Source organism: Oncorhynchus mykiss, chromosome 22, assembly GCF_057628025.1.
Source record: "Oncorhynchus mykiss isolate SJ-2025 chromosome 22, ASM5762802v1, whole genome shotgun sequence".
Lineage (NCBI taxonomy): Eukaryota > Metazoa > Chordata > Actinopteri > Salmoniformes > Salmonidae > Oncorhynchus > Oncorhynchus mykiss.
The window spans coordinates 58261012-58273254 of NC_143043.1; the positions used below are offsets into that span (position 1 = coordinate 58261012).

Consider the following 12243-nt stretch of genomic DNA (forward strand, 5'->3'; position numbering starts at 1 on the left):
TGTTACTAACCTAACATATCTATCTAACTTACCTAACTAACATATCTAACTAACCTAACTAACCTACTAACTAACTAACTAACTAACTAACTAACTAACCCAACTAACTAACCTAACTAACTAACCTAACTAACTAACTAACCTAACTAACTAACCTAACTAACTAACTAACCTAACTAACCTATCTAACTAACCCAACTAACTAACTAACTAACCTAACTAACTAACCTAACTAACTAACCTAACTAACTAACCCACCTATCTGTTCTGTGCTGTCTACTGACCCAACTATCTGTGCTGTGCTGTCTACTGACCCACCTATCTGTTCTGTGCTGTCTACTGACCCACCTATCTGTGCTGTGCTGTCTACTGACCCACCTATCTGTTCTGTGCTGTCTACTGACCCACCTATCTGTTCTGTGCTGTCTACTGACCCACCTATCTGTTCTGTGCTGTCTACTGACCCACCTATCTGTGCTGTGCTGTCTACTGACCCACCTATCTGTTCTGTGCTGTCTACTGACCCACCTATCTGTTCTGTGCTGTCTACTGACCCACCTATCTGTTCTGTGCTGTCTACTGACCCACCTATCTGTTCTGTGCTAGTTGTCTACTGACCCACCTATCTGTTCTGTGCTAGCTGTCTACTGACCCACCTATCTGTTCTGTGCTGTCTACTGACCCACCTATCTGTTCTGTGCTAGCTGTCTACTGACCCACCTATCTGTTCTGTGCTGTCTACTGACTCACCTATCTGTTCTGTGCTGTCTACTGACCAACCTATCTGTTCTGTGCTGTCTACTGACCCACCTATCTGTTCTGTGCTAGCTGCCACCTAAAGAGCAGCTGGAGCTCCAGGCCTCACCAGACCCAGACAGAGGACCAGGGAGAGATTCAGAAAGGGGAGAGGAGACTTTCAGAGACCCAGGCGGAGACCTTTTCCTCTGGGCCATCCTGCAGAACCAGAAAGAGCTGGCTGAGATCGCCTGGGAGCAGGTAGAGTAGGTTAGGAACCAGTGCAGGGCAGTCTAAATATGGAACTGACTGTATGGTGTAGGTATCCAGTTAACCAGTTATCTAGTTATCTAGTTATCCAGTTATCCAGTTATCCAGTTATCCAGTTATCTTGTTATCTAGTTATCTAGTTATCCAGTTATCTAGTTATCCAGTTATCCAGTTATCCAGTTATCCAGTTATCCAGTTATCTAGTTATCCAGTTATCTAGTTATCCAGTTATCCAGTTATCCAGTTATCCAGATATCTAGTTATCCAGTTATCCAGTTATCTAATTATCTAGTTATCCAGTTATCTAGTTATCCAGTTATCCAGTTATCTAGTTATCCAGTTGTCCCAAAGTATTCATTCTGCAGTTAAAGCAAAATGCTTGAAACAGACTAAATAAGAATATATGATTAGAGAAATAAATATTATTACTCTTAACATGTTTGTTCATTGTGTGCAGTCCCGGGACTGTACGTCAGCAGCTCTAGCCGCTAGTAAGATCCTGAAGAAGCTGGCTGAGGAAGGAGCGGAAGAGGAGGATGAGGCGGAGGAGATGAGAGAACTGGCCAAACACTATGAGAGACACGCCATCGGTACAGTAGCCGACACAATAGTATATACTGTCCTTATTAACCATCGCTACAGTAGCCGACACAATAGTATATACTGTCCTTATTAACCATCGCTACAGTAGCCGACACACTAAGACATACTGTCCATATTAACATTTGCCCCAGTCTGAGGTCCTGAGCGCTCTGGAGCAGGTTTTCATCATGGATATCTCTGTACTTTGCTACGTTCATCTTTCCCTTGATCCTGCTAGTCTCCCAGTCCCTGATGCTGAAAAAATAACCACAGCATGATGCTGCCACCATCATACATCTGTGGGATGCTGCCTGGTTTCCTCCGGATGTGGCATTCAAGCCAAAGAATTCAATCTTGGTTTCATCAGATCAGAGAATCTTGTTTCTCATGGTCTGTCATGTGCCTTCTACTGAGGAGTGGCTTCCGTTTGGCCCCTCTACCATGAAGGCCTGATTGTCGGAGTGCTGCAGAGATGGTTTTTCTTCTGGAATGTTCTCCCATCTCCACAGAGGAACTCTGGAGCTCTGTCAGAGTGACCAACAGGTTCTTGGTCACCCCCCTGACCAAGGCCATTCTTCCCTGATTGCTCAGTTTGGCTGAGTGACCAGCTCTAGGAAGAGCCTTGGTGCTTTCAAACTTCTTCCATTTAAGAATGATGGAGGCAACTGTGTTCTTGGGGACCTTCAATGCTGCATAGTTTTTTTGGTACCCTTCCCCAGATCTGTGCCTCGACACAATCCTGCCTCTAAGCTCTACGGACAATTTCTTCGATCTCATGGCTTGGTTTTTGCTCTGACATGCACTGTCAACTGTGGGACCTTACATAGACAGGTGTGTGCCTTTCTAAATCATGTCCAATCAATTGAATTACCACAGGTGGACTCCAATCAAGTCGTAGGAACATCTCACAGATGATCAATGGAAAGAGGATGCACCTGAGCTCAATTTAGAGTCTCATAGCAAAGGGTCTAAATACTTATGTAAATAATATTTAATGTTTTAAAAATATGCTACATTTTGAAAAACCTGTTTTCGCTTTGTCATTATGGAGTATTGTGAATACATTTTTAGGATTATTTTTGATTGAATCAATTTTAGAATAAGGCTGTAATGTAACAAAATGTGGAAAAAGTCAAGGGGTCTGAATAGTTTCTGAATTAACTGCATGAGCCCTTAACCAACAATGCAGTTTTTTTTTAATAAAAAACATTTGCAAAATAAACTAAAGGAAAAATAGTAACACAATAAGATAACAATAACAAGTAGTCAGTGCAAAGAATAAATCCGAATAAAATAAGGGGGCCAATGCAAGTAGCCATTCCATAACTGTTCAGCAGTCTTATGGCTTGGGGGTAGAAGCTGTTATTAATTAAGGAGCCTTTTGGTCTTGGCGTTCCGGTATTGCTTTCCGTGCGATAGCATAATGAACAGTCTATGACTTGGGTGGCTGGAATCTTTGACAATTTTGACACCGCCTGGTATAGAGGTCCTGGATGGCAGGAAGCCCCAGTGATGTACACACTACCCTCCTGTAGCTACTTACGGTCCAATAAGCAGTCTCCAATAACATCTGTACACACATAGTTACGCAGTGCAGGTTTAATCTGTATATTTTGAACCTAGCATTTACTTTGTGCTTTGCGCCTATGGGTACACTCGCAATGGCCGCCGGTCCACCCATTATGCCATCATTAACGTGAATGGGGACGCCCATTCTATTGATTCTATTTCTATCACTGAGACATACTGTCTGTATGAACCAATGGTATAGTGCAACACAGACACACAATACAGCACTGAGACATACTGTCTGTATTAACCGATGATATAGTGCAGCACAGACACACAATACGGCACTGAGACATACTGTCTGTATGAACCGATGGTATAGTGCAGCACAGACACACAATACGGCACTGAGACATACTGTCTGTATGAACCGATGGTATAGTGCAGCACAGTGTAGTGGAAATTCATGTACACTGAGAGAGATTTGGACAATTATTCAAACAATCAATCTTTATTTAACATTGATTCATTATTGCAATAATTGTCACGCCCTGATCTGTTTCACCTGTCCTTGTGCTTGTCTCCACCCGCTCCAGGTGTCGCCCATCTTCCCCACTTATCCTCTGGGTATTTATGTGTTTTCTGTCTGTCTGTGCCAATTCGTCTTGCTTGTTCAAGTCAACCAGCGTTTTCTCAGCTCCTGTTTTTCCCCAGTGTCTCTTTTTCTTGTCCTCCTGGTTTTGACCCTTGCCTGTCCTGACTCTGAGCCCGCCTGCCTGACCACTCTGCTCCTGACCCTGCCTGCCGTCCTGTACCTTTGCAGCACTCTGGATTATCGACCCCTGCCTGTCTTGACCTGTCGTTTGCATGCCCCTGTTGTTGCAATAAACATTGTTACTTCAACACAGTCTGCACTTGGGTCTCACCTGAAACCTGATAGTACGAACTGGCCATGACTGACACAGCAGACTTGGACCAGCTCCGCATTGCCATCTCTTCCTAAGGAGCCATCAATAATAGACACAAGGAGTTGCTTCGCTGTTAATGGAAGGGTTCAGGCCGAACGTCATGACTTTACATCGGACGCATTGCAGGACCAATTCCATGGGTTGCCTACCAACACCGTCATCCCGGTTTCCCGGGACCCTCTTACTTCCCCCGGAGCACTACGATGGAGATTCCAAAACCTGCTGGGCCTTTCTCTCCCAGTGCCCACTTGGTTTCGAGCTGCAGCCTTCTTCATTCCCCTTGGACTGCTCGAAGATAGTGTACATTATTACGCTGATGTCCGGGAGGGCACTCGCCTGGTGGTGTGGGAGCAACAATCCGCCGTCTGCCTCTGTCTGGAGGTATTCGTGGCGGAGGTGAGTTAAGTTTGAGACTCCAGTGTCCGGGAGAGAGGCTACCCGGAAGTTACTTCGGCAGGACTCCCTCAGGCAGACTATGCGGTGGAGTTCCGCACGCTAGCAGAGTAGTAACCTGGAACCTGTTCGACCCAGAAGCATTGTTTTGATCGATGGTCGGCTACGGGAACGTAGGAGAAGAGATCAGATTGTGGTTCCAATCCCTCAATCAGGGATCCCACCTTGCATCTGATGAAGTCCTTGTCGTCTACGTCCTCAAGATGATCCGACCTTACCCGAGTCCCTCCAAGAGCCTCCGGAGACTGCCAATTTCCCTCTTCTCGAGCCGATGCAGCTCGACAGGGCTAGGCCGGCACAACCAAGACAGGAAGACCATGTCAGTGACTCAACCCGCTCAAGTGACGCACCCCTCCTCGGCACGGCATAGAAGAGCACCAGTAAGCCAGTGACTCAGCCCCTGTAATAGGGTTAGAGGCAGAGAATCCCAGTGGAGAGAGGGGAACTGGCCAGGCAGAGACAGCAAGGGCATTTCTTTGCTCCAGTACCTTTCCGTTCACCTTCACAATCCTGGGCCAGACTACACTCAATCATAGGACCTACTGAAGAGATGAATCTTCAATAAAGACTTAAAGGTTGAGACCGAGTCTGCGTCTCTCACATGGGTAGGCAGACCATTACATAAAAATTGAGCTCTATAGGAGAAAGCCCTGTCTTGACCTGTCGTGTGCCTTCCCCTGTTGTTGCAATAAACATTGTTACTTCAAAACAGTCTGCACTTCAAAACAGTCTGCACTTGGGTCTTACCTGAAGCCTGCTAATAATTAAGCTGGTCGACCGTCTGTAGTGTGTGTTGTGGTATTGGGATTGGAACATAGCTTAACCTCCCAGAGGAATCCTGGTTCTTATATAGCATAAAAAATGTTCGGTCATGGCTGGTTCCACCCCTCCCATGCAGATCAGGGGGCATCACAAGTCACTTTGGGTTCATCTCGTGGTTATCTGCACCTAGTGTTGTTTTAACCCCTAACCCGGCCAGGATGATTAGGAACAATGAGAGTTTTGTTCTACTCCTCCACGCTCTCTCTATCTCAGTTAGACCCACCACATCTTGTCTATGGAAGGCAGTCTTTAGGTTTTATCACCAAGTCAACTGTCAGTTCAAGCCCCAGAGGCCCAACTCAGTCCCGTAGACACAGATGAGAGAGTACTCATCATACCTATTCTATGCATAAACAGTTTTAAACATTGTTGTAATTTTTCTACCACAATCCCCCATTTTGAGACTTCTCTCAACTTAAAAGAAAATTACAAGCTTTAATAAGACATTAAAATATTGTTAAGAAATTCTCAGCAATTTAAGTCAGAGCACATTTTTCATCAGTACGAAACAAATCATGTTGAAACTGAACATACTCCCATTGGTTAGCATGGTGGAAACAGCCATTTCCATCCCTATAGCACCATCTGTCGAAACTAATATTAGCATATCTTGTTGGATAAATCCAGGTAGTGACTCCAGGTTTAATAAGATTTATTCCTTTTAGTGCCTAATGAACATGACCCAGGACAAGCATCATGATCTCACTATTTATAAGGCAATGCCCATGGACTCTATGTCTCATTAGCATAAACTTGCTACAGTTCCTGAGTATTATCATTATCATCAAAAATTGCAATTTGGATATAGGTCAGTTTCACTCTCAGGATCAGAGTTCGCCCTCTTCATTCACCAGGACATGCTGAGAAAGTGTCAATGTCTTTGGTACACAAATTCTTTACCCATGTCACCATTAGCATAACAACAATCAAAACAATCAATCCATAATACATGAATTGTTCCACTCATGTAGTTATTAAGGTAATTCCTTCCTTCTTGATTCTACTTGAGACGCAGATGTCTCAAGTAGACACCTGGAAATGCAAATGCGCTACGCTAAATGCTAAATGTACTCGTTACAACTCAAACCTTGATCAAAATTCACAAGCAGGGTATTGAATTAAAGCTACACTCGTTGTGAACCTAGCCAGCAAGTCAGATTTTTTAAACGCTTTTCGGCGAAAGCATGAGAAGGTATTATCTGATAGCATGCACCACCTGAAAATGCCTGAATGCGACGTAAACAGAGACTCCGCTTATCCGACGCAGCACAAAACGCAGAAATAAAATATAAAACATTCATTACCTTTGACGAGCTTCTTTCTTGGCACTCCTATATGCCCCATAAACATCACTATTGGGTCTTTTTTTCGTTTAAATTGGTCCATATATACCCAAAATAGCTTTGTATGGAAGCTGTGTCATTCAGAAAAAAACATCGTTTTTAAACGCTGCGTAATTTTTTTAAATTAAAAAAGTTGACGATAAACTTTCACAAAACACTTCGAAATCCTTTTGTAATCCAACTTTAGGTATTAGTAAACGTTTATAATCTATCAAAATGATTACAGGGCGATGTCTATTCAATAGCTCCTTGTTTGCAAATCAATGGCTGCCAATGTCTACATTAACAACATCCGGGTGAAGACTGGAAGAAACGGATGCCAGATAGATGGATTTTCCAACAATTAATTCAATTGAAAATGACGACAATGGCGACATCGTGTGGAATTTGTATGAATTGCATGCAGGTCGTTATTAAATTTTGTCCTCTTTTAACAACTCGTGGAAGTGACTTATGGAAATTATTTTTAGCTTTCAGAGAGCAGTTTTTCTTGCGTTTTTCAATGAAACACACGATCTGTTATAGTCACTGCCGTGATTTAACCAGTTTTAGAAACTTCAGAGTGTTTTCTATCCACACATACTAATCATATGCATATACTATATTCCTGGCATGAGTAGCAGGACGCTGAAAAGTTGCGCGATTTTTAACAGAATGTTCGAAAAAGGAGGGGGTAGAAGTAAGAGGTTTTTAAGGTAAACTCTGAAGGGTTTTATGCAACTGGGCCCTGCACCTAAATATACATTTTACCGGCACCAAAAATGAGTACTGACATCTATTTCAGTCCAAGTCAAGCACTGGAAATTAATGAGCAGACTTTGTTATTTTACAAATTATTCTCCCATCTGTCAGTCCTGTTATCTTGTGGTGAGACTGAGTGACCAAGTCCTGTCTCTCTTAGGTGTGTTCCGTGAGTGGTCTTGTCCTGTCTGTCAGGTGTGTTCAGTGTATGTCCTGTGTGCGTGTGTGTTGTCGCAGGTGTGTTCAGTGAGTGCCACTGCTGTGATGAGGAGCGTGCCCAGAGGATGCTAATCCGGATCTCTTCATCCTGGGGTCAAACCACTTGTCTGAGGCTGGCTCTGGAGGCTGATGACAAGAGCTTTGTTGCTCACTCTGGGGTTCAGGTAGGTCAAAGGTCATTATGGGGTTCAGGTAACTCCAGTTATATTATCACTAGCCTTTTGAATTGTATTTAATTAATTACACTTCTCTCAAATATTTTCCTTACACTGCCTCACGTCTTGTGAGATCTAGTGGAGTAGAAGTGGATTAAACGGTTTCTAAAGCAGGTGTTCCCTTATGCGTGTTGTGTAGCACTGTTTCTGTGATTGGTCCTGAGTCGTCTGTTCTGTCTCCTCCAGGCTCTCCTGATCCAGAACTGGTCCTGAGTCGTCTGTTCTGTCTCCCCCAGGCTCTCCTGATCCAGAACTGGTTCTGAGTCGTCTGTTCTGTCTCCCCCAGGCTCTCCTGATCCAGAACTGGTCCCGAGTCGTCTGTTCTGTCTCCCCCAGGCACTCCTGACCCAGATCTGGTCCTGAGTCTTCCGTTCTGTTTCCCGCAGGCTCTCCTGACCCAGATCTGGTGTGGGGAGCTGGCGGCGGACAATCCTCTGTGGAGGGTGCTGCTATGTATGCTGTTCTTCCCTCTCATTTACACTGGCTTCCTGGGATTCAGGTAACTAATCTCTGATCCCTAACCTTGCCCCTAAGCCCTAACCTCTATCACAGGCCCCTAACCGTGGCCCCTAACCCTGTCCCCTAACCCCGGCCCCTAACCCCTAACCCTGTCCCCTAACCCTTATGTGAAGGGTGCTACTCTGTGCTGTTCTTCCTGCTCATCTACACTGGCTTCCTGGGATTCAGGTAACTAACCTCTGTCCACTAACCCCTCTGTGGAGGGTGCTACTCTATGCTGTTCTTCCTGCTCATCTACACTGGCTTACTGGGATTCAGGTAGGTACTGCTGGCCACAGCTCTGTAACAATGTAGTGGTTTACCAGAGATAGGAGGACAGAGTCTGGGTGAGGAGAGAGATTGTCGTAAAACCTCAGGCACACCACATGGCTGCAGCAACACCCAATGGTAGAAGACTGAACTGCCATCTTGCTCACTCAGGGAAGTGAATCTAACTGGATGTATAAATGACTAAACACTGAACATGTTCTGGGTCTGGATGAGTAATATCCTCTCTAATCCCCCAGGCGTGATGAGTCCATCCAGAGAGAGGCAGAGAGGAGTGCTGAGCTGCTCACCATGGAGTCATTAACAGGAAGCCAGGCCTGCACCAGGAGGAAGTATCCTGTACAGTGAGTCTGATTATACACTGAGAGTCTGTCCCAGATGGCCCCTCTTCCCTATAATAGTAGACTGGGGGTCTTTCCAAGATGGCCCCCTATTCCCTATTAAAGTAGTGCACTAGAAGGACAAAGGCTGACATTTCTGATGCAAATTGAGTTACATTCTGCAGCTATAAACACTTACCTGACACCTCACCCCTGACCTCTCCCTCCTGACATCTCACCTTTGCCGTCTGCCCCCTCAGTGACCTCCCTGCCAGGATCCCTCTGGGTCTGAAGCCGTTGACAGTCTCCACCCGGCTGGTCAGCCTCTTCACCTCTCCTCAGGTAAACCCTTACCCAACCCCTCAACACTAACCTCTGTTCATCTTTCTCCAGGTGAAGTTCAACTGTTGCTGTTAACCCTTACCTGACCCCTGACCTATGTTGATGTCTCCCCATACAGGTGAAGTTCTACTGTTGTTGTTAAACCTTACCTGGTCCCTGACCTCTGTTGACCTCTCCCCACAGGTGAAGTTCTACTGGAACATCTTGTCCTACTTCAGCTTCCTGCTGCTGTTTTCTGTGGTGCTGATGATCGACTTCCAGACCACGCCCTCCTGGAGGGAGGGGCTTCTCTATGTCTGGCTCATCTCATTGGTCTGTGAGGAGGTCCGACAGGTGAGACACAATGTCCTGTGCACGCACGCACGCACACACACACACACACACACACACACACACACACACACACACACACACACACACACACACACATCCTATTCTACTTAAAGTCTAAATAAATTGGCCAAACGAGTATGACGTTAGAAGATGAATGTGTCTACAGTATTAACTATGTGTTGTTTGTGCCATCAGCTGTTCCATGACCCAGATGGGTTTGGGTTCCGTAAGAAGGCTGATATGTACATTAATGACATGTGGAACATTCTAGACTTTCTGTCCATACTGCTCTTCATCATCGGCCTGGCCTTCAGGTGAGCTGCCTCCTCTTCCTCATGTTCTTCTTCCTCTAACGCTCGCTAAGATGAACTCCACTGTAGGGAATGGTAGCTAACATTTGCGATGGACCCTGCTGTAGGGAACGCTGGCTAGCGTTAAAGGTGGACTCCGCTGTAGGGAATGCTAGTTAGACTCCACTGTAGGGAATGGTAGCTAGCATTAAAGATGGACTCCGCTGTAGGGAACGCTAGCTAACATTAAAGATGGACTACACTGTAGGGAACGCTGGCTAGCGTTAAAGTTGGACTCCATTGTAGGAAACACTAGCTAGCGTTAAAGATGGACTCCGCTGTAGGGAACGCTGGCTAGCGTTAAAGTTGGACTCCACTGTAGGAAACGCTAGCTAGCGTTAAAGATGGACTCCACTGTAGGGAACGCTAGCTAGCGTTAAAGATGGACTCCGCTGTAGTAAACGCTAGCTAGCGTTAAAGGTGGACTCCACTGTAGGGTTACGCTAGCTAGCGTTAAAGATGGACTCCACTGTAGGGAACGGTAGCTAGCGTTAAAGGTGGACTCCACTGTAGGGTTACGCTAGCTAGCGTTAAAGATGGACTCCACTGTAGGGTTATGCTAGCTAGCGTTAAAGATGGACTCCACTGTAGGGAACGGTAATTAGCGTTAAAGGTGGACTCCACTGTAGGGTTACGCTAGCTAGCGTTAAAGATGGACTCCGCTGTAGGAAACGCTAGGTAGCGTTAAAGATGGACTCCACTGTAGGGTTACGCTAGCTAGCGTTAAAGATGGACTCCACTGTAGGGAACGGTAACTAGCTTTAAAGGTGGACTCCACTGTAGGGTTACGCTAGCTAGCATTAAAGATGGACTCTGCTGTAGGAAACGCTAGGTAGCGTTAAAGATGGACTCCACTGTAGGAAACGCTAGCTAGCGTTAAAGATGGACTCCACTGTAGGAAACGCTAGCTAGCGTTAAAGATGGACTCCACTGTAGGAAACGCTAGCTAGCGTTAAAGATGGACTCCACTGTGGGGAAACAGCTCCATGTGCAGTAGCAATGTAACACAGCAAATGGCCGTGGCAGTTTCACCATTAAGGATTCCAGTGTTAATGTCTATCAAGAGATGATCTCATACTACTGATCTACTGTATATTTCACTTGCAGACTGACCACCAGGTTGTTCTATGCAGGGAAGGTCATCCTGTGTATCGACTTCATCATCTTCTGTCTTCGTCTCATGGCCATATTCATCATCAGTAAAACTCTGGGCCCCAAGATCATCATCGTCAGGAGAATGGTGAGAGGATGGATTGATACACATTAACTTCATGTTATTGTGTTCTCTTCTTACAGACAGAGAGTTTACATCCTACATTTTATACAGACTACAATGATGAGTCCTAAAATATTCCCCTGTGATAAAACATAATACTGAATGGTAGATTGCAACCAAGGGTTTTAGGTTGTGCAGCATATAAACAATACCACCAAAATCCAATACAGGGAGAAGCGTGGTTTGAACAATCTTTCTTCTATATTTAATACTAACACGGAACCCAAAACGGCTGCGCGCGTGCGCCATCGTGCATACAATTATTTTGTCCCCCTACACCAAACGCGACCACAACACGCAGATTCAAATATCAAAACCAACTCTGAACCAATTACATTAAATTTGGGGACAGGTCGAAAAGCATTAAACATTTATGGCAATTTAGCTAGCTAGCTTGCACTTGCTAGCTAATTTGTCCTATTTAGCTAGCTTGCTGTTGCAAGCTAATTTGTCCTGGGATATAAACATTGAGTTGTTATTTTACCTGAAATACACAAGGTCCTCTACTCTGGCAATTAATCCGCACATAAAACGGTCAACCGAATTCTTTATAGTCATCTCTCCTCCTTCCAGGCTTTTTCATCTTTGTACTTACATGGTGATCGGCATCTAAACCTTCATAGTATTACTACGACGACCGGCAACACAGTTCATCTTTCAATCACCCACGTGGGTATAACCAATGAGGAGATGACACGTGGGTACGTGCTTCTATAAACCAATGAGGAGAGGCAGGACTTGCAGCGCGATCTGCATCAGAAATAGAAAGGACTTCTATTTTATCCTTTGGCAACGCAGACACTCGTTGACGCGTGCAAGCAGTGTGGGTGCAATAATTGAGTAACATAGATTTCTAAATTTATTTTGCAACTCTCGTGCACGCGACGCAAGCGGTGTAGTCTGGGTATAAGGCATGATTTATTTCGATATAAAAAAACAATCTTAGCTTCTTAGTCAGGTGTTTTATATGCATTACAAA

The 12243-nt window shown here is 44.9% G+C and overlaps 1 protein-coding gene across 1 annotated transcript in view; it reads left to right on the top strand.

Annotated features, from left to right (window-relative positions):
* trpm2 (transient receptor potential cation channel, subfamily M, member 2) overlaps positions 1-12243 on the top strand; it is a 75837-nt gene that overhangs the window by 40396 nt on the left and 23198 nt on the right. The window contains exons 11-19 of the mRNA XM_036959447.2: positions 829-996; positions 1463-1595; positions 7661-7806; positions 8244-8356; positions 8883-8987; positions 9224-9305; positions 9489-9638; positions 9834-9952; positions 11096-11228. Coding sequence (XP_036815342.1) covers positions 829-996; positions 1463-1595; positions 7661-7806; positions 8244-8356; positions 8883-8987; positions 9224-9305; positions 9489-9638; positions 9834-9952; positions 11096-11228 — 1149 coding nt within the window. The remainder of the gene's footprint in view (positions 1-828; positions 997-1462; positions 1596-7660; positions 7807-8243; positions 8357-8882; positions 8988-9223; positions 9306-9488; positions 9639-9833; positions 9953-11095; positions 11229-12243) is intronic.